Source organism: Vitis vinifera, chromosome 5 (genome assembly GCF_030704535.1).
Source record: "Vitis vinifera cultivar Pinot Noir 40024 chromosome 5, ASM3070453v1".
Classification (NCBI taxonomy): domain Eukaryota; kingdom Viridiplantae; phylum Streptophyta; class Magnoliopsida; order Vitales; family Vitaceae; genus Vitis; species Vitis vinifera.
The window spans coordinates 22,529,806-22,553,064 of record NC_081809.1 but is presented as its reverse complement, the minus strand read 5'-3'; the positions used below and the strand labels follow the sequence as shown (position 1 = coordinate 22,553,064).

Here is a 23,259-nt window from a genome sequence, read left to right as displayed (position 1 = left end):
CTAGGTTGTATTATAAAGCATACCAAGGAAAATTAAATATATGTCAAAATTAATTAAAAACTTATATTTTTGCAAATCATTTAATCTTTATATCAAAAAAGTAAAATAAATAAAATGAGTATAAAGTAGCACATAAAAATGATCTATTTAACTTTAAATCTATTTTCTATTTCTCTTCACTTTTTTTTCTTTCACTTTTTCTTTCTATTTTCTTTTCTCTCAAACTTTCCTCCAAACCAAACATAGTCATAGAATAAGGAAAGACAAATAAGAGAAACCAGGGTATGCATGCTGGATAATAATTCCCCAAGGATTAGTTGTGGTCCTATTTCTAACCTCTGACGTTTGAGAAAGATTTTAAAATTTTGAGAAATTACTTGATTTTTATTTGTAATATATCAAAATTTCATTTGAAATTTTTTATCATTTAAGTGTTATAAACACTAAAAACGTTTTCTAAAAACAACATCAAATGCAGTCTAAATTTTACCACCAAAATATAAACAAGTTTCAAAGCTGCATAGCTTGAATGATACAAGAAAATTCCCCCACAAAATTGACCATGTCTAAAAAGATATGATATGCCTCAAAAACACTACATAAAAAGAATTGAAATTTGTATCCTTCAACTTTTTAAAGTATTTTCTATCTTTCAATTATTACTATATAATACTCTACAAAAAATAATTAAAAATATCTCAAATTTATGCCAAAAATAACCTTTTTTAAATAAATTCTAAAAAAAAAAAATATTTTTTTGTCAAAAGTTTGTAAAAAAAAAAAAAATCTATATTAGAAATATGTTTTTAAAAATAGTTACCAAATATATACTCAAGCTTTTGAGATCTTACATTCACCTTCACTTTGGTTTCAATTAAATACTTTTAGTTCCCATAAGTTTGAAATTTCATCAAATACCTCTCTTATCATTATCATTTCTTATTTTTAATTGTCTCCCCCCTCATTCAAAATAAGAGAGATACATGATGAAATTTCAAGCTTATGAAGTCTAGACATATTTAGTCAAAACCTCAGGAAAAATGAATTTGCTTATTCTGGTCCTATCAACCTAGAAGAAGAAAAATGAATAAATTAATAAAAGCAACACCCGTTGACTAAAAACATGGAATTAGTTGGGAATTTATGAAAATATTTCATTAATGAGTTTGCACAAAATTGATGAAGATTTAACGTGAGGTGAAGGTGAAAGGTGTTGTCTTTGTCTTTAAGCGTTAGAGAGCTTTCAAAGACATTGCATTTGTTGCTTCCCAAAGCTATCTAACAATTAGGCAATATCTTTAAGCAATTCCTCAAGTTATTTTTATACCATTTTACCTAAGGTTTTTAAAGTTTAACTCAATTTCAAATAAAAAGTAATTGTTTAAACGAATGTTTAGAAAAACCAAGTATAAAAGAAAGCATGTAAAAAGTTTAAATCTTAATTAAGCCAAAGGATTTATCTTACATTGATTTCCTAGATTTGATAAGTCTTCATCCATCCTCGATTTCACTTTCCTTAGGTGCCTTTAAAACACACTTTCTTCTTCTTCTTTTTTCTTTTTTCTTAAATAATATATGAAACTTAAGTACTTGATTTAAACTCATTAATTTACTTAACGTTATTTACTTATCATCAAAACATACTTAGAGGAACCCTTTGGCTAACACAATAATTTTTTTAAAAAAAAATCATTCTACCAAAAATAATTTTAAAACTATCGCACTTTAAGATTTATGTGAAAATTATCTTTTGAAAAGGCCAGTTAAATAAAAATAAATAAAAAAGCAAACTCTTTTAAAAAAAATTGATATAAAAACTAAATAAAGAGTTTAATATAAAAATTGAATTCGTCTTTTCAAAAGATGAGTTTAATATAAAAAAGAATTTCATATATTGAAAAACGAATTTAATATAAAAATAAAATAAATGATTAAAAATATGACATTTTTTATTTATTATTCAAACAATATTCTTTAAAATAATATTCCTTTAAAAAAATTCCTGAAAAACAATGATGCTATTATACTAGTTGGTAAAAATCTGTTTGCCCACATTGCTTCTTTTTAATCATAGAGTCCATCATTTAGCACAAAATTTTCTCTCATCCTTTTTCGTACACCATTTCACTCACATGCTTAATGTTGATTTCCTACCCAATCTCATCCACATACTTTATGTTGATTCAATGTTTGCACATTCAATGTGAAAATTAAATGTCCTACAAAAACGTGAAAATAAATGCCAACCACCAACTCTTCCCCTGACACACACAAGAAAAATAAATTTTAAAAAAACATGAAAAACAAAAACCTCTCTGCCTCTCAAACTAAATTAAAAAAATATGAAACAAAAAATGTCAACCCCTAACGACACACATCTATGTTAGATTCCTCACTTCTCATTGAAACTTTGCGTAGAAGCAACCACCTCAAGAAGTGCTCCAAAATTCACACAAGCATACAAAATAAATTAAAAATGAAAAAAATGCCAACCCCATAAACACACACACATAAAATTAAAAATAAAATAAAATAAAATTGGATTCCTTCTTGATCTTTAAAAGCATATGTAACTTGCTTCAAAATAATCTAAGAAGTGCTCCAAAATTCACTTCAAATTCAAGGTATTTGCAACTACCAAATTTTAAGTTCCAAATTTCTTATTAAATTTGACTGCATTTACTTCAAACCTCCTCCTTCATAGTGGCTTGCATTATATCTCACTTCATAGCATTCATTCTCTATCTTGTATATTTATGACTTACTCATTTTGACTATACTTGGAGTCTCTCCATATTTCATAAGCATCAAAGTTTTATTTAATCGTATTTGACCCTTTACTCTACCATGATTAAGAATGGCTCTAACAATTTTCATTCTTTCCATCCTTTAAACTTAATATTAAGCTCAAAATAGAAGTTAAATCATATCTAGAATCTTAGCATTAATTTGAGTTAAATTGGATTATTTGAGTTTTTTATATTACACAACTCATTATTTATGTTCCAATCATATCTCTTTCAAAGTTAGTGGATTTGTTTATGGTCATTCAGCCTCCCATAATAATTTAACATCTATGAAGAAACTCTATAGGTGGTTTTTCTATGTTAAACTTGATGTTTATTTGTGTGATTGATGTCACTTGTGCATAAAATTAATCAACTTCTAATCAGTATTGATATAACTATTGAAATAATTGAATTCTAAATATAAAAATTTAACTTTGGGGATATCTCACTAAAACTACATATTCACCCCCTCTTTTGGTAGTTCCATCAATTAAAACAAGAACTTTCAAGAAATATCAAAGTGGGTTGAATTTTAAAAATTAAGTTTGTTTGTGAAAAGTGAAGTCCCTCTTTAGTGTGTTTCACTTGGATACCCAAGAAGTAATCCACAACACCAAGATAATTTTAAGGCAAATTTATGATTTAGGCTAGTTATCAATTCTTGCACCACTTTAGCATTGCTTCGAGAAATGAGAATATCATCTACATGCACCAAAACAAATGTGGAATGTTGAGAAGTTATCCAAATGAACAGTGATTGATCTATCTTGGCCGATTGAAAACCAAAACCAATAAGGGCATTGTATAACTTTTCAAACCAGGCCTTTAGGGCTTGTTTAAGACCATAGAGAGACTTATGAAGTTTACAAAAATATTGAGGTACTTTTGGATCTTTGAAGTTAGTTGGTTTTTCCATATAAGCCTCCTTCTATAAGTCATCATTAAAGAAGGCATTGTTGAATGGTTATTGGTTTCACAACAAGGTTGAAAGTCTCATTAAAGTCAAATCCAACAACTTGATAAATCCCTTTGCAACAAGCCTTGTTTTGTACTTGTTTATTGTTCCATCAGGATTTTCCTTCACTTTGAAAACCCATTTGCACTCTATGGCCTTCCTTCCTTCTGGTAGAGGTACAAGAGACCAAGTGTTGTTTCTTAATAATGCTAAAAATTCATCCGTCATAGTTTGCTTCCAATGATCAAGCTGCAAGGCTTCTTCAACAGAATCAAGTTCTTTTGTGGCAGCAAACACTTTAGGCTTAAAAATTCCACTCTTTGATTTAGTTATCATTGGGTGTATGTTTGCAGCATGTAACCTGGTTGACATTGGGATAATTGCATTGTCTAATAATTCAGCATGTTGGTCAGTGGTGTTTTCTTCAAGAATAGATAGACCATGAGACCCATTTAGACTCTGAATTGGAGTATAGGCAGAATGTGGACAGGCTGGAATTGAATCACTATTTGGAAGTAAATTACTATTAGTATTTGACGAAGGATGCTGAAGTAACAAGGGTAGAAGTATTAGTGAAAGTACAAGGCTGTGAGGAAGAAATATCAGTTAAGAAAGAAAGAAAATTATGGTCAGATTGAATTTCTGAAGGTTTAACTCGTGCAGAAAATTGTTGGGCAAAATGGAAACAATGCTTATTGAAAATGACATCTCAAGATATGAAAATTCACCCATTGTTATTGAGACACTTGTAACCCTTATGATTCAAGCTATAACCAAGGAAGGTACAAAGAGTGGACCGAAACTGCAGCTTGTGCTGATTATTTGGAAAGCAGGCACAAATAATCTAGTGAGACATGAAATAGGACTTCAAGTGGAGACTTATTATCAAGAGCAAGTGTGGGCAATCTGTTTTTGAGAAAGACGGATGTTCAAAAAGCCTCATCCCAATATTTTAAAGGCATTGATGCATGTGCAAGAAGAGTAAGACCATTTTCCATTATGTGACGGTGTTTTCTTTTAGCTACACCATTTTGCTCATGAGTATGGGCAAGAGATTCTATGAATGATACCATGAGAATGAAGAAAATCAGTGAATCCCTATACTCTCCACCCCAATCTATTTGAATGGACTTTATTTTATGATCAAGTTGAAGTTCTACTTGATTTTTGAAGTTGATGAATGTTTGAAGTGCCTCATACTTATTTCTAAGCTTATAAATCCAAGTAAAACTTGAGAAGGCATCAACAAAGTGCATATAATAACGATAGCCACTTGATGAAAAAGATTGTGATGGACCCTAATGGTCTGAATGAACTAACTAGAGCAGGATTGTGTATTCTGAACCAGAATATGGAAAAGGAAATTTATGGATTTTATCCATACAACAAGGCGAACAAAAGATAAAGTCATTTTTATTGATGATGGAAGGATTACATTTAGAAACAATGGATCTTATAACTCTTTCAGAAAGGTGGTCTAATCTACATTGTCAAAGACTATGCTGAAACAGAAGAAGACATTGGTGTAGACTTTGAATGAGAGATTGGTACGGAAATAGAAGAAGCAAAAACAGCATGTGATTTTCTAGCGACTTTTTCTGAGGCAAATTCGAAAGAACGAGGCTGCAACTGGTTTTTAGATCAATTTGAGTGCAGTCAAACACATAGAGCCCATCTTTTAAGTGTCTCTTGCAACAAAGTTGTTTTGGTGACCTGGTCCTTGACAAAACATGAAGATGGGTGAAATTTAAATAAACATTGTTATCTTTTGCAAACTTTAAGACATTGATAAGTAGATTTTTTGTTATCTAAGGAACATGTAACAAATGTTTTAAAGAAAGAGTTTCGGAAGAAAAGTAGGGAGAAGTAAACATGGACTGACCAAATATAATTGATTGATAAACCCTTACCATTGCCCATGTAAACCTGATCTAGCCTAAAGAATTCTGTTTTGCTCATTAGGTTTCCAACATTTGCAATGTTTGTCACTCCAGAATCTGGATACCAACTGTTATCATACATGGTTTCTAGAGTTGCAATCATAGCTGACATTTGTGATTGGTGGGTTTGTTTGAGTTGTGAGGATTGTCCTTGAAAATGCCTTTGAAATTGAGATGGTACTTGTAAAGATTAATCAAACCGATAGTAGCATTGCATCACAACATGTCCCATCCAACCGCATAGCTGACATTATGGTTTGTTATTATTCCAATATCCTCCACAATCATTAGAACCTCCAAAGCAACCTTTTCCCCTATTAAAGCCTCCTCTATTATTAGGAAATCCACGAAAATTAGGAAAATTTGTTTGTCCAAAAAGATTGGAATTGTAACCATATCCTTGACCATAGTTTTGATTATTTCCAAGATTGTTATACTTTTCCTTCCCTTGCATGTGGTGCATCTTGCACAGAGCCCACGTTAAGATTTGCACTAGGATTGGCTGAATCAAGAGCCTTGTTGTTTTTCTCAATTCGAGTCTTTTGTGTCAATAGAAGATATTCAATATCATCAACACTACATGGATCAATATGAGAATTAATCGACATTATAAAGGCATCATACTCAGAGGGCAAACCATCAAAGATTGCATCAATATGGTCTTTTGCAGAGAGAGAATAACCAATTTGGGCAAGTAAATCAACAAAACCCCTAATTTTTAAGAGGTAATCATTAATGGATAAAAAGACTTTCTTAGTGTTTTGCAATTGTGTCTTAAAAATTGAGTGGTTTTAGCTCGAATTTGAGACGGGATATATACCTCTAGAATACTCAAAATCTGAGCTAAGGTCTCACAATTTACCATTCAAGGAAGAATTCCTTCTGACATGGAGGAGAGCAACCATGGCACAATCAATTGATCCTATTGTTCCCAATCCAAGAAATCTGGATTAATTTTATTACTTGCTTCATCTCCAAATTCCAAGAACTTCAATGGAGGAGTTTTGGTGCCAAGAAGGAAGTGTTGAAGCTTGTGACCATGAACTGCTGCAAGAATCTGTTTATGTCAGATGATAAAATTGTTGTTGTCCAATTTCGAAGAAAGAGAATGAGTAAAAGAAACAGGTGGAAATCTGGAGGAGGATTAAGAAGTTGTCATGACAGAAACTAAAGAACTTTCGCTTGGAGGAGAGTTTGGCTCTGATACCATCTCAAGAATCTAAAGAAAATGAGGAAGCTTCTTATCTAAAGAAGTGATTTTCATTACTATATATATATATTAGTTGTATATAAGATGGTTTAACTAGAGCTGATTACTAACTAATCTTCTAACAGAGTCCTAATCAACCTTCTAACAAATTTCTAAGAACTCCAATATCAAGGCAACAAGTGGCCTGGTTGTTTTAACAACTTAATACAAGTTTAACTACTTGCCTTAATAATTCTTAACTTTAAATCAAAGTTGAAGTCGATGTTACAATCATAATTTTTAAAGGGTAATATTAAGAAGTTCACGACAATATGTATATATATGTAGTGGACTTCTGATAAAATCATTAAGGTTCATTGATTTCATAATAAACAACATCTACTAATTAAATATAAAAAAAATATGAAAATTAATATTTTTTGAACTTTCATATTAAATTATTTTTTAAGTTGTAAACTCTTTTAATAAAATTAGTCAAATATGAAGTCCAACTCATATTAAATTTTAAAAAATAAAAAATAAATAAAAATAAAATAAAAAATAAAAAACCTTATACTTTCTTAAAAATCAATCCAACTTTAATCACTAAATTTAAATTTTTCATTTGAAATCATTGATATAAAACATTTTTCAATAAATTGACTAGTTTAAATTCATGCATAAATTATATAATAAGATCAAAACACCAATCTACCACATCATATTTCAAACTCCAATCACTAAATTTGAAATATTTTAAAACATATTCAACAAAATTACATACATATTATCATGTTCTCTTGGCAATTGTCCATGGAACCACTATGATTCTCCAAAAGAAAGCTTTCAAGGTTGCTCTCTATGATTCACCTCTTTTTTCTCTCTTTCTGTCATTGAATGATATGATTGTTGGTGCTTTCGGATTCAAATAAGTTTATTTATTTGATGGATTTTTAGATGATGAAACTATGAATATCCATAATCGTTGTACTCTAGTCATGTATAAACACCATGTCCAGAGTCCATATTTACATTTATCTCAGCTTTTGCCCATCACATTTGAGAGTCTTGGCCTTCAATTGGTGATGTCTGGGTTTGTGTTCGGTTAGTCTGAACATTCAATATGAGATTTTGCTTAGGCGGCCTTCATAGTCATGGCTTTTAATAGGTGTCTTTTAGGGCTCCTTTTTGGCTGGTTTGAAGTTCCAATATGGTTTGATTAGGAAGTCTTCAAATTGGGATAGGTTAAAGCCAGAAAAGGATTAAAGATATTTCACATGATTCCATGAATTTCAAAAGAAAAAGTTCTATATACAATTGTCTGTTCAGGCTGCTAGGCAATCTGCATGCACATAGAGGATACTGCATATTATGGAAACAATTGTGTCCAAGTGACCTCATAATTTTGTATCCGGTTTTTCTGTCTGAACTCTACGGCTATGTTTGGTTCCCGGAAAATTTGAGGGAAAATGCAAGGGAAAGAAAATACAAAGGAAAAGTAGAAGGAAAGAAAAAGTGAAGGAAAATAAAAAAAATAGATTAAAAGTTAATAAATTATTTTTTTTGTTACTTCAAACTCATTTTATTTATTTTAACTCATCAATATAAAGATTAAATAATTTAAAAATACATAAGTTTTTAATTAATTTTAATTATATTTGATTTTCTTTGATATTTTTTATAGGACAACCAAACATGAGAAAATCATTTTCCTTAGCATTTTTTTTCTTTCCTTTGTACTTTCCGGGAACCAAACATAGCCACATATATGGTGCTTTCATTGCGATTAGAATCAGTTTTCGGGCCAAAAACAAATATGTTGCATGCAAGTTGTTCTAGCCCATACGATCAGGCTGGAGTTATGGTTGATATTTTCTGGAAGAGACCAGAGAAAGACTGTTTTCATTACCCTATGTGCCTCTAGTGCATCCTAGGGAATTTCCACTGGTTGCAACAAGGTAAGTGACATTTCATCAGCTTTATCAGAAACTTCACAGGATAATTGTAACAAGGATGTGATGACTGATGACTGGGACCATGAGAGCTAAAACATGGAGTTCATCAAAAAGAGAAAGGTGTGGGCTGTTGTCTGCCTTTGTCTGGGAGGTGCATGTGGAAAGGATGGAATAAGAAAATCTGTGAAGGGACCAAATTCATGGAGGGGAATCTGAAAGAATTAATTCTGCAATTCTTATATACTTGCGACATGCTTTGGTCAGGACCCCCTTCCGCACTCATATACTTTCTGTGTCCCTCATTAGGCCCTTCATTGGCATTCATTTACTGTTATTCGTGTATTAACAAAGAGATGGTACAACAAATTACCCCAAGTGATATAGACAGGCATGGTTCAAATCTGTTTAAAGGACATTATGCCCATGAAATGCAAGCTGCTGTGAGATATGTAGGGAATTAAACCGAATTCCCAACCCATGAGAAACAAAAAAAAAATTAGAGAAAACACACGCCAAAGAAAAACAATCACACGCACAAGACAGTATTTACGTGGTTCGGCAATTTGCCTACGTCCACGGAGTTGCAGGGATATCACTATTATCAGGGAAGAATACAGAGTACAACCTAGCGGCTACAATATTCTCTCTATATATATAACACGGCAACCCCACCACACTAAAAAACCCTAATTACAAAAGGTGGTTCCACAATGGGCTAAACGAGCCCAACAGGCCTCAATAAATCTCCCATTAAAAAGCCATGCAATATTATTCGGGTCGAGTCGTCAAATCGGATCAAACAAAACTAGGCTCCACAAAGCCCAACAAATCTCCCACTTGGAGACTATTCCAATCACCAACATCAAACCACTATCCTCCAAGAAATAATCCCTCATCCCTACAACTCATCCTCCTGTCCTCAAGCTAGAAGACCAATTGAAGTTGCGCACAGCTTCAACTTCTCAATAGTGACACCCTTAGTCAACATGTCTGTCGGGTTCTTAGATCCACAAATCTTCTCAAGTATTACCAGTTTATCTTCAACAAGATAACGGATAAAGTGGTATTGTGTTTGTATATGCTTGGACTTTGAATGAAAAGCCGAATTTTTTGCAAGAAAAATTGCACTCTGACTGTCACTGTGTAGAATGCCCATCTCCTGCTTCTTACCCAATTCATCTAAGAAACCATGTAGCCAAATCATCTCCTTTCCAGCTTCAGTTGCTGCAACATACTCAGCTTCTGTGGTAGACAAAGTAACAATCTTCTGTAGATTTGAAGCCCATGATATAGCTGTACCACCTAGAGTAAAAAAAAAACCCAGTAGTACTCTTTCTACTATCAATATCACCAACAAAATCAGCATCTACATAACCCTGCAATTTCAAACTTGCACCTGTGAAGCAAAGATATGTATCTAATGAACCCTTCAGATATCTTAAAATCCACTTAACTGCCTCCCAATGCTGCTTTCTAGGCCTACTCATGAATCTGCTCACAACTCCCACTGCATGTGCAATGTCTGGCCTTGTACACACCATAGCATACATCAAGCTGCCAATAGCTGAGGCATAGGGCACCTTGCTCATATGGTCCCTTTCTTCTTCTGTCTTTGGTGACTGTTCTTTGCTTAGTTTGAAATGACTACTCGAGGGTGTGCTCACTGGTTTAGCTTCATTCATGTTGAACCTGCTGAGAACTTTCTTCACATACTCTGACTGTGAAAGCTTCAATGTACCATTAGCCTTGTCTCTAATGATTCTCATACCAAGGATTTGCTTTGCAGCTCCTAAATCCTTCATTGCAAACTATTTGGACAATTGCTTCTTCAGATTATTAATCTTCTCAATGTCAGACCCTACAATAAGCATATCATCCACATACAACAATAATATGATGTAAGAATTGTCAAATGACTTAACATAGCAACAATGATCAGCTTCACATCTCTTGAACCCAATTCTATGCATAAAATTGTCAAACTTCTTGTACCACTGTCTAGGAGCTTGTTTAAGGTCATACAAGCTCTTTCTCAATTTGCAGACTAGATTCTCTTGTCCCTGAACAATGAACCCTTCTGGCTGAATCATGTAAAGGTCTTCCTCCAAGTCACCATGAAGGAATGTTGTCTTCACATCTAACTGCTCAAGATGTAAGTTTTCTATAGCCACCATTCCAAGTACAAGTCTAATTGTTGACATCTTCACAACTGGAGAAAATATCTCTGTGTAGTCAATGCCCTCCTTCTGTTGGAACCCTTTAACAACTAATCTGGCCTTGTAATGTTTGCTACCATCATGATCATTCTTTATTCTGTATACCCACTTGTTGTGCAAAGCCTTCTTTCCTACTGGCAATTCAGTCAGTTCCCATGTCTGATTCCCCAACAGGGAATCCATCTCATCCTTCATGGCTAACTCCCACTTGCTTGAATTCTCATCTTGCAAGGCTTCATCATAACACTCTGGCTCACCACCATCAGTCAACAGGAGATAATTTAAAACAGGTGAATAACGCTGCGGAGGTCTAATGTTCCTAGAAGATCTGCGAACTTCAACTACAGGTGTACTCAGATCTACCTGTGAATTTACATTCTCCTTATCTTCTTCACTCCCTTTTTGGACAGTACTTTCAGTTAATTCATCTAAGTTGACAAACTCAGATTTCCTTTGATCTATCTCTGTAACATCTGACACTACAGATGACCTGTCCTTGTACATAACCTGTTCATTAAATATCACATTTCTACTTCTGATGATTTTCCTGTTTTGTTCATCCCAAAACCTATAGCCAAATTTCTCATCACCATAGCTAATGAAAAAACATATTTTTGACTTTGCATCAAGTTTACTACGAGCATCAGAATCAATATGAACATAAGAAATACAACCAAAAACTTTTAAATGTGAAAACTTCACCTCTTTACCGCTCCAAACCTCCTTAGGAAGTCTGAACTCCATGGGAACTGATGGTCCTCAGTTTATCAGGTAAGCTGCAGTGCTAACAACATCAGCCCAAAAAGTTTTTGGTAGTCCAGCATGCAACCTCATACTTCTAGCACGCTCATTGAGAGTTCTGTTCATGCGCTCAGCCACACCATTCTGCTGTGGTGTCCTAGGAATGGTCTTCTCCATCCTAATTCCCTGTGCAGCACAATACTCACTGAACCCTCCATCTATGTACTCTCCTCCATTATCTGACCTCAAACATTTTACTTTCAAACCTGTTTTTGTCTCAACCATGGCCTTCCACTTCTTAAAAGTTTCAAATACATCATATTTATTTTTCAGAAAATAAACCCATACCTTTCTACTTGAGTCATCAATAAAAGTGATGTAGTACCTTGAACCTCCTAGGGATGCAACCGGAGAAGGCCCCCACAAATCAGTGTGTACTAGTTCCAATTTTTCAGCCTTCGGTGTCCTGCCAGTTTTCAAGAAGCTCACCTTTTTTTGCTTTCCTAAGATGCAACTTTCACACATGTCAAAATCAATGGACTTCAATTCTGGTAGTTTTCCTTTTGACAACAACATCTTCATCCCTTTCTCACTCATGTGACCAAGTCTGCGGTGCCATAGGCTTGTATCAGTACTTGCATCAGCAACTGCAATTGTGTCTCTTGGACATGAGGTCATATACAGAATGCCAGTCTTCTTTCCACGAGTCAATACCCTAGCTCCATTTGTAACCTTTCAAGTACCACCAACAAATAGTATTGCATGTCCTTCATCATCAAGTTGTCCAACAGAAATCAGATTCCTCCTCAGGTCAGGAATATGTCGAACCTTCTCCAGTAACCAAACAGACCCATTGGGCAACGATATCCGAACATCTCCCAGACCCACAACATCCAAGGCTGAACCATCAGCCAAATACACCTTACCAAAATCACCTACAACATAATTCTGTATGATTTCTCGGTGTGGAGTGGCATGAAACGAAGCTCCTGAATCCAAAACCCAATCATCAAGTGGACTGTCTACTGCAAGAAGTAATGCATCTTGTAACTCTTCTGTTACAGCATTAGCAGAATTATCTTCATTCTTCTTCTTAGGGCTTTTGCATTGCCTTTTAAAGTGACCTGTTTTCCCACAATTCCAGCATTGTACTTGTTGGCCTGATCTAGATTTGCTTCTGTTCCGATTAGAATTTCTGGAATTTGATCTACCCTGATTTGAATTTCTGTTATTACCTCTGCCTCTTGTCTCAAGGTTTAGGGCAGAACCAGATCCTGAGGTTTCACCTGCATCTCTTCGGCGAATCTCCTCAGCCAAAAATAAATCTCGTATATCATTGTACTTGAGCTTTTCCTTTCCCGTAGAATTGCTTACTGCCATCCTCATTGCCTCCCAACTGTTTGGCAAAGAGGCCAAGACGATCAGAGCACGAATCTCATCATCAAAATCAATTTCTACAGACGACAATTGATTTGTGATTGTATTAAATTCATTCAGATGTTGTGTTACTGATGCATTCTCTGCCATCTTCAAATTGAACAATTTCTTCATCAGATGCACCTTATTGTTTGCGGACGGCTTTTCATACATACCGGACAAAGCCTTCATCAAATCTGTTGTGGTCTTCTCCTTTACAACATTGTGTGCAACAGACCTAGACAGAGTTAACCTAATAACTCCTAGAACCTGTCTGTCAAGATGCGCCCATTCATCATCCTTCATACTCTCAGGTTTTGTCCCCAAAAGAGGCAAATGCAATTTCCTCCCATAGAGATAATCTTCAATCTGCATCCTCCAATATGCAAAGTCTGTGCCATCAAACTTTTCTATTCCAGACGCCTTTCCTGCTTCCTCTGCCATTGCTCCCACTCAAACCTAACCCTAGGCTCTGATACCAGTTGTAGGGAATTAAACCGAATTCCCAACCCGTGAGAAACAAAAAAAAATTAGAGAAAACACACGCCAAAGAAAAACAATCACACGCACAAGACAGTATTTACGTGGTTCGGCAATTTGCCTACGTCTAGGGAGTTGCAGGGATATCACTATTATCAGGGAAGAATATAGAGTACAACCTAGCGGCTACAATATTCTCTCTATATATATAACACGGCAACCCCACCACACTAAAAACCCCTAATTACAAAAGGTAGTTCCACAATGGGCTAAACGAGCCCAACAGGCCTCAATAAATCTCCCATTAAAAAGCCATGCAATATTATTCGGGTCGAGTCGTCAAATCGGATCAAACAAAACTAGGCTCCACAAAGCCCAACAAGATAGAGGTGCACGAACAGTGTGAAACACAGAAAATATTCACTGAAGTCATATAATTAAATTCAATGGAAGGTCCCATCTGTGATGCGGGAATTTGGGCACTGTTAACTGTTAAGTGATGTATTCAATAGTCAGTCTGTGCAACACTATCATGGGTATGATTTGCTGTATCAGTATGAAGGATATATCATCCTTCAATGTACTCAGTTTTTCTGTCTATAAATTTCATGGAGTTCTTCTAAGTTTATAAATATCTTATTTTGTTAAAACTCATACCTGGTTAGATCTTTTTCATTGTTGAACATATGTTGATTATCTTCTTTTGGAATTTCTGCAGGCAAAATGGTATTATTGCATAGCTCTTGCATGGGTGGATGTAGAAGCCAATTTTCTTGGTGAGTATGCAATTGTAAGAGGAATTTGTACCTTATAATCTGCTCTGTTTTACTGGTTCATCCTTTATTTAGGTAAAGCATGCTGCAAGTTTCCTTTTAAGTTGAGTTTTCAATTTAAGTTCTATTGAGATATTGACTGGGATTCCTCTATTGTGCTCCTATAACCATCTTGAAGCACAATCTGACATGATATCTAGTTGAATTAGGGTTGCTTTTCATTAAGCTTATCCCAAGAATTGTGTGCTTGCTCTTTTTGAGGCTCCATGCCCTTGTTCTGGTGATTGTATGATCTTGTGAATAAATAACCACATTGATTCAGAATATTGAAGGGGCATTAAGCACTTGTCTTCTTTTATGTTGTTATCTTGCATCCTATATTCTATTTATCTTGAGGAGTTATACGTAAACAATACATAATGCTCATAAAAATTACAGATTAAAAAGCACATCTTATGATTTCCGCTTGTACTATAAAATCGCAGGTGGCTCTGAGCTCTGTCACATTTTATTCTTAGAATGTACCATCCCATATAATGACTGATATGATCTCATTGTGTTTTCTTTTTGTCCTTTAACAAAAATTTACAGATGAAAATACAATTAAATTTTGAAAATATGGGCTTGGGATATTTTCTTATAATTTTTCCTGGGCGATTATGCTATTTTTAAGGAATCATTCCTGCAGGAATTTAATGAGATATAGATATAAAAAACTTATGGAAAAATATAACCAAATGTTCACTTAGAAATAATTATTCGTAGAGTTGCTATTAACTAAAAGCCTTAGATACAAATCATGAAAAAGAGAAAAGTATTTTATTTGGTTCTTCACAATCCCATCCCTTGTTAGCAAGGATGCTTTATCTGTGTATAAAGGAAAGTGGCGATTTTTCTTTTAATCAGAAGGAAAGTGACCCTTTTATCCAAGCACCCCATGCTCTTCTCTGCTCTTAGAATGGAATGCTCAAGTTATAGATTTTTCTTTTATCAATTTTCGTTGTTTTGTTCGAGTTCTTAATTCTTATATCATAATGTGTCTATGCCTCGCTTTGTGGAAAGAATTCAGGTGGTATGAACCACTCTGGTTTCTGATTGTTTTAATTTGAAAGAAACGATAAAACATGAAATAACTTGGTTCTTTAATTCATAAAAGCTTATTGTCAAGGACCTTAACAGAAAAAAATATTAGGTCCCTTCCAGGAGGGAAAAAGAATATTGTAAACAGTTAATAATGGAGCCTTTACAGTTCGGTTGGGGTCTTAAAACCTACATAATTTTCACCGTGCAAAGACATGGTCAATCTTGAAACACATCTTGCCCACTTGTTCTATACACTAGCAATGGATGTGAAATTGTTGACAACTTGACATTACCAAGTAAGTTTCAGATACTCTAACAACCACTTGGGGTTCTTTTTTTTTTCTTTTTCAGAAGGATCTATACATGTATTTCCAGGTCTCAGGGTGTAGACTGATTTTCATTGATTTGCACTGTTCCTAAGGACTCTTATTCATGTATTTTCGGGTCTCAGAGTGTAGACTTTCATTGATGTGAACTATAACTAATTTAATCCTTATTGCATCTTCAGTGGTAAAAGCATACCATTACACTTCTATAACAAGTGTCATGCTGCTGGATTGTTTTACAATCCCGTGTGCCATAATTTTTACCTGGTTTTTCTTGAAGACAAAGTACAGATTTAAAAAATTAACCGGTGCAGTGATCTGTATTGCTGGTCTTGTGATTGTCATCTTTTCAGATGTTCATGCAAGTGACAGAGCAGGTAAGCATACTATTTTACAAAGTTGATTTTAACTTTGTGCTGTTCTTTTACCTGATCTAAGCTCTTTAAATGTTGCACACATAATTACACTGTGTGATCAGTGAAGACCAAGAAAGTGTGTTTGCCGGATTTGATCTGATAAAGGTTGTTTGTGGCTATAAAACTTATATGGTTATGCTATAATTGCTCTATATTTATTCAAAATTTCAATAAAATATTTTGCTTATTTTCCAGTTCAAAGTCATGGGTAGAGAGAGTTCTAAAAATATTTCTTAAGATATATATTTGTTGTTTTGCCACATTGGTTTTTGTTCCTGTTATTTGATTATCCGAAGAGAATGTGCCATGGGTAGTCAGCATAAGATGATAAGCAACTTCATATCCAAGGAATTTTTCATGAAAGTGATCTTCAGGGGAAATAATGGTTTCTAAAAGGGCCTTTTGAATTTTTTTATCCCTATTTATATCCTTAGATCATAATGAGTACTCAATGATTGAAAAATGTTGTAAGATGTTTCTCTTATGGCCTTTTCACACCCGGAAGATGGAGAAAACGAATTTTAAACTTGTACCATGTCTTTATTAATTAAATTCTATTAAAAGAAAACATACATATCCTTCAATGGTCTCTTGAGATGTAGAGCCCCATCAAGTTAAGTTATTCATTAAATTTTCTCTCATGAGAACTTTCTGGCCCATCTTTCTGGCATGGTCCAGATTCTTATTTGACCAGAGGATAAACTGATGGTAAGATTGAGACTCATACAATCTAACTTATCAAAAAAATAAAAAAAATGATGCACATACAATCTGCTTTAACTTCAGGTTGCATGCTATGAATGTAATTGTTGCAGCACTCTTGTTAGAATTGCATGTAAAGGAAGAATTCTGGATGAAATTCTTGCATAATACAAATTTTCACTATGAAAAAAGTGATTTGCTATAATTACTAGGGAACTTGTAGATATTAGTCAATATTTATGAAAAAAATGCTTATCTTATTGCTGTTTATTATAGATACCGTCTTTCTCAACTTACAAATCTTACAGTTACATCAGTAGCAGTATGTGTATATAATGCGTATTTCTGGTTATGATACACTCTGTAACGTGGCTTGTAGGAGGGAGCAGCCCTCTGAAAGGGGATTTGTTTGTGATTGTTGGGTCTATTCTCTATGCTGCCAGCAATGTTAGTGAGGTATGAATAGTCTTTTTCCTTCTTTTTTTTTTTTTTTGAATTTATTTCAGTCCACATTTTTGGCTGTTTTGTATTTCATGTGATTAGTTTGCTCTATGGAATGTGATTATTTTGTCCTATGGAAAGGTATGTGTCTAATGAGGCCTTTGTACCATACCATAAATTTTTATTTTAAAATAACATTTTTCTTTCCTATTAATCTTATTATATTTATATTCTTGAAATCCTACCATACTTCAGCCTTTCTTTTCTCATTTTCTCCATTCCTTGATGTCTATATATATATTCTTGAAATCCTACCTATACTTTGGCCTTTCTTTTCTCATTTTCTCCATCCTATGATGTCTCATGCCCTTTTTTATCTCTTATGCGTATCCTTCCTCTCGTTCAACTCCCATCTCTTTAACCTCTTCTTTTTTTTCTTTTCCTCCCTACTTTCACATCACCTCTTTGTTCTCCTTCTCATCATCCTTTCTTGGTTATGGGACTGTTAATTGTTAAAATCCAGCTGAAGTATACTTCATCAAAATTCCTTTGGCAATAACATGGAATGTCTATGGAAATTTCAATTCTTTGGCTAGAGATGTTTTTTTTTTTAATGGGTAAACACAGAAGAGAATATATTAATTAGAAAAAGGAAGCCCGGAGGACAACCCAAGGCATACAGGAAGTATAAAGCAAGTGCCATAAGGCTAAGAAGAGCAAAATAGGAGGGAAAACAAAAAACCTCACCCACCCTCACCTAGAGCCCAACCAATCAAAAAAGTCGATTAAAGATAAAGGGCCAACATCTATATACAATTTTGTCCAAGACCATAAACTACACACAAAAGAATACTTCAACCTATGTACTGAAAACTCTTCATTGTCGAACATTATCCTTTTCTTTCTTTCCACACCACCCAAAAAAGGTATAAAGGAGCCAGCTTCCAAGCTTTTTTGCGCTTGTTGCCCACAAAGGACCCAAACCAACCAAGGAGAGTCTCCCTTACCGAGCAAGGGAGAACCCAAGTCACCCCAAAGAGAGCGAATAATAACTCTCACAAAACTCTAGTCTTCGTGCAATGGATTAAGATGTGATTAATTGACTTTTTTTCAACTAGACAAAAGAAACATCTATTAGCAAGGGTCCAACCCCTCCTTTTAAGTTGATCCAAAGTTAAAACTTTCCCCCACAAGGCTTCCCAAGCAAAAAAAAACCCACTTTGAGAGGAATATAAGGACTCCAAATTATTTTTCTTAGAAACTGAACTGTACTTCCCAGCTCCACAACACTGTAAAGAGACTTAACTGTGAAAAACCCACTTTTTGTCTTTTTCCAAATCACCTTATCCTCCACTTCTGCACCAACTCTGTTTCCTTGAATTGTCATGAGCAACCGCTCCACCAAGACTACCTCCCAATCATTGAAAGCCCTAGATAAACGAGGACTCCAACTCCCCCCCTCTCAACCGAAGGGTCCTAAACCTCTGCCACCCACTCCTCTTTTGAAACCGCCAAAGCAAACACAGAAGGGAAAGAGTTACACAAAGCCCCATCTCCACACCAAGAGTCCAACCAAAATTTGATTCTTCTACCATTACCCACGAAAAACACAATGTAGTTGCTCAGCCGATAACCTTCCTTCCTAATCTCCTTCCACGACCCCACACTAAATCCCTCTCTACCTTCCCGGGTATACCACCCCCCTTCTTCCACACCAAACCTCCTACTAATAACTTGCTTCCAAAGAGCTTCCTTTTCTACCATAAAGCGTCAACTCCATTTATCCAAAATAGCTCTATTAAGAGTAGAGGGGCATTTTACGCCCAATCTCCCCTTACTTTTATCCAAGCATACAACCATCCACTTAACAAGATGAGTCTTCCTCTCCAAAGCCCCCCCACCCTAAAGGAAATCCCTTTGGATTTGCTCACATCTCAATCTAACCGATCTAGGCATACGCAAAATTGACATATAGTAAATAGGCATGTTGGACAAAGTGATTCGAATGAGAGTGAGTCTCTCTCCTTTAGATATATATTGTCTCTTCTACAAAGCTAGTCTCCTCTGAAACCTCTCCTCCACCACATCCCATACCGTCGCTGATTTGTGAGGTGTACCCAAAGGAAGCCCTAAATATGAGGAAAGGAGCATCCCCACCTTACACCCAAGCTCAAGGGCCAACTCGCCCAAATTCTCCACCCTCCCCACTAGTAGGATCTCACTTTTGTCTATATTAATTCTTAAACCAGATATGACTTCAAACCACATTAACACCCAACTTAGGTGAGCTAGTTAGTCTTGCTTAAGGTATGGACCCTAGCTGTTTAAGATTTCGACATGCCATCTTCTCTATTTGTTCCTCCTAATTGTGACAGAATGTCTCTTAGGATGAAGAACATTCCATATTAGGTGATGCTCCCATTTCAAAACCTCATTCCATATAACTTGCTCAAATTCTTGTAAAACTTGCAGTTCTCTGGGGATGGAATCTGATGCAAATTAAGCATGATTACTAGAAAGGAGCAAATTGGTTAATTTGAGATATCCTTCATGTTGGAATAATTATAACCAGAGTTTACTAGTAGCATGAACTATACCTTACTGCTACACTATTGGTGTGTTTTGATTTTTTAAAAGCTCTTTTTGTTTTATTCCATAAGCAAGGTACATTATGTTAAAGAGCTTTTACCAAAAATTTTCCCAATTGTCATTATATTCTTCTTCCTTAGTCTTCAAGGCGAGGTTTGTGATGATTTTCAAATCTTTTCTACTAGGTAATCTAGTATCACTATGCATGAAGATAATCAATTCAGTCATTGGGGTACGATCAGTTCACTGGGAGGATTGCCCTCCCAATTCGAAGTTTTTTCCTTGAAGTTTCAACCTCGTTGACTATGACAACAAATAGAGCATAGTGACATGGATAGAAGTTCTCTTTTTGGAGTATGAATCTGAGAAACATTGCCATTACACACTTTTTAATAGTCAAAAACACCCCAATACCCGCAGTTCTACTGCAAAACTTCTTTAAACTAAGTTTGCTTCAAGCAGCCTACACGAACCCTAATCATATATCCCAATCAAAAGCTCTAGATATTGAATCAAAGGTCATTTTGTATCAGAATCATCAGTCCATCATGACAAAACCTCCAACTAAGTTAAGGCAATTTCAAATTATAAGGAAAAAAGGAATACTAATTGCAAAACTCGCTATAGAAATTTCAAAAACAACTAAAGTAACTGCCTTTTTAGCTTTTAGCTTGATTTTATGATTAGGGAAAGAAAAGCCATCCTCTTATTCTTCATATAGAAGTGAGTTGACTGAAAATCTGTATTCATACACTTGATTCTAGATATATCCTGTACAGAAGTTTTTTCCAAAAAGATTATAGTCTTACTTGCTTCCTTTATGCCCCAAACTTTTGAACCTTAAAAGAAAAGTACTTGCTTGCCAGCTTCCACAATTTGCTCCTAGTCCGTGCTTCTAAGCTGTGGCCCACATTGGAGCTAGAAGGAAAATGGTTGATTGTCTATCAATCTTACTTTAATGCAAAGGACTTCTTTCCAACTTTTCTTTTTCTTTTGTCTCCTCATTTAAGGTTTTAGTTATCTTCTTGGTGCTCCTTTTTTTATTTCTGGTTTTGGTCCTTCACAATCTGAAGTTTATCACCAGTTTTGCTTCTTCTTTTTTTTAGCTTACATCACAACCTGAGGTTTTGAGAGAGGGCTATGCAATACATTTGAAAACACATGGAAACAATTTACTGAAGATGAAAAAGCCTTTCAAATAAAAGGTTGCGGAGATTCCTAGAGGGCAATAATTGTTCTGCAATAGATTTGGAGTACAGTTTTGCAGGAAAATGGGCAACATACCAACTTTCTCAGAGAGACTCACCGATTCGTCTAGAAAACTGTATGACTTAAAAATAACATGATTTCCTCCTTCATTCTAGATTCCTTATTGGAGATGGATGGAAGACACATTTCTGGAAGATTTTTGGTGGGAGGATCAATCCTTTAAATTGGATTTTCCTTGCCCTTTTAAATAGTCCTGGTGGTGAAATGTCCATTTGGTATCCCTTTTATATATTTCTTTCCTAAAATTTTAAACTTTCTAACTAGTGAATGATTAGCAATTGGAAGAGCATGTTTTTTTCAACTGAATTTTATCCAATCCCTCTTCTAATTTAAGGTGTTGGTTCTGGACAATATTGTTGTCCCATCTAGTTTTTTCTTAGCACATGTCTAGTAGTGAAAACCCTCTTCTCTCCCTGGCAGGCTGGTTTAGAAGGCCAAGGCTCCTACCAAGTTCAAGATTTAGCATAGGCAGTAGCCCATATGAATATTGATGCCAACAAGATGTGATAGATAAGGAGGCCCTGTGAAGCAATTTTTCGGATTAGCATATCATGCATATGCCATTTCATGGACCATTATCTTAGTTATCAACATTCTTGATATTTCTCCTACTTGTGATATTTAATAACCATTTATGGAACTTCCAAATTTGTCACTGAGCTAGTTACAGAATCCATCGGTTTCCTGCAAAATATGATACCATTCCATGGTCTGAATTGTAGCTTACCAAGGTCAATTCTGTTTAGATCATCTATCAATAATGGCAATCTTGGATTTGATTGAATATTCCTGCATACTTTGCATACAATAATACAGGTTTATGTATGCTTTGAATAGCTCTTTCCATTCTGACTCCTAATAGTCCAATTACTGAACTTTTATATCTTCTCTCTTTCTTTCAGCTCAGTGGGTCTGCAATGTTAAACCTGTCTTTGTTGACTTCAGATATGTGGGCAGTTCTTATTCGCATCTTTGCTTACCATCAAAAGGTTACCAAGAGATTTTATTTTACAATATTAATAAAGATTCATCACATTCCAGCTTAAAAAGTAAAGCTAGAATTTATTAGAATTAACTGCCCATTGAAACCTAATATCTTTTTCAGGTTGATTGGATGTACTTCATGGCATTTGCTGCTGTTGTCGTTGGACTCATTATTTATTCAGGGTATTTCAATTTCAAATTTTTTTGGGTATTTTCTCATACTGTAGACAGGGCACATGAAAAAGAAGTCCTACTTGTGGATTGTTGGCAACAAGCTCATAGTAACTAGTGGGCTTGAACCTGTGCCACCGCTTAAAGGCATCAAACTCATGGTTTGATTTTAAGTATGGTTGCTCAAAGATTTGAGCTTGAGCAACATTAAGCTAGGTTCCTTCAGCTTGTAGATAATTGAATTGGAGGAATCGATATTGTTCTAGAATGTAAAGGGAAATGGAATTTTCTGAAATGACATGAGAAGCTCCAACTTATTTGAAAAACAGGCTTCTGATATTACACAAGCTCAAAAAAAAGATGCTATTGCTAATCATCTTACCTTTCTACAAATACTAATTAAAAACTCTTTAGTACTACTAACATGAGCCAAAAGCAGAAGAGAATGACATGCTTTCTTTTGAGAAACTAGCTAGATTGTTTGCAGATATAACGGATGAAAATTGTAAAACCAAGATTTTGTTTCTTGTTTGTCTGTTTTCTGCCAGCAGACTAATATACATTTGCATTGCCTTTGGTCTTACTGCAGGGGTGGCAAAGGTGATGAGCAACATTATGCTGAGATTGCTGATGAAGATGCTGAGAGAAGCAGATATTTTGATGAGAAGGCTGGTCTTCTTGGAAATTCCGACCATAGTTCTATAGTTGGGGGCTCGAGGATTGGCGATAGTAGTAAGCATGGTTCTGCTTCCTCTGGCATTGCAAGACAGGATGATTCTGATAACAAGAGGATGGAGAAAGATGCACAATGGAAGACAGGATAA

General features: G+C 34.9%; 1 protein-coding gene across 1 annotated transcript in view; it reads left to right on the top strand.

Moving 5' to 3' along the window:
• LOC104879428 (uncharacterized) overlaps window positions 1–23,259 on the top strand; it is a 23,731-nt gene extending 472 nt beyond the window's left edge. The window contains exons 2-9 of the mRNA XM_010652199.1: window positions 7,571–7,724; window positions 14,400–14,457; window positions 16,046–16,240; window positions 17,361–17,437; window positions 17,525–17,563; window positions 22,183–22,269; window positions 22,386–22,447; window positions 23,025–23,259. Of these exons, the coding sequence (XP_010650501.1) occupies window positions 7,571–7,724; window positions 14,400–14,457; window positions 16,046–16,240; window positions 17,361–17,437; window positions 17,525–17,563; window positions 22,183–22,269; window positions 22,386–22,447; window positions 23,025–23,259 (907 nt within the window). The remainder of the gene's footprint in view (window positions 1–7,570; window positions 7,725–14,399; window positions 14,458–16,045; window positions 16,241–17,360; window positions 17,438–17,524; window positions 17,564–22,182; window positions 22,270–22,385; window positions 22,448–23,024) is intronic.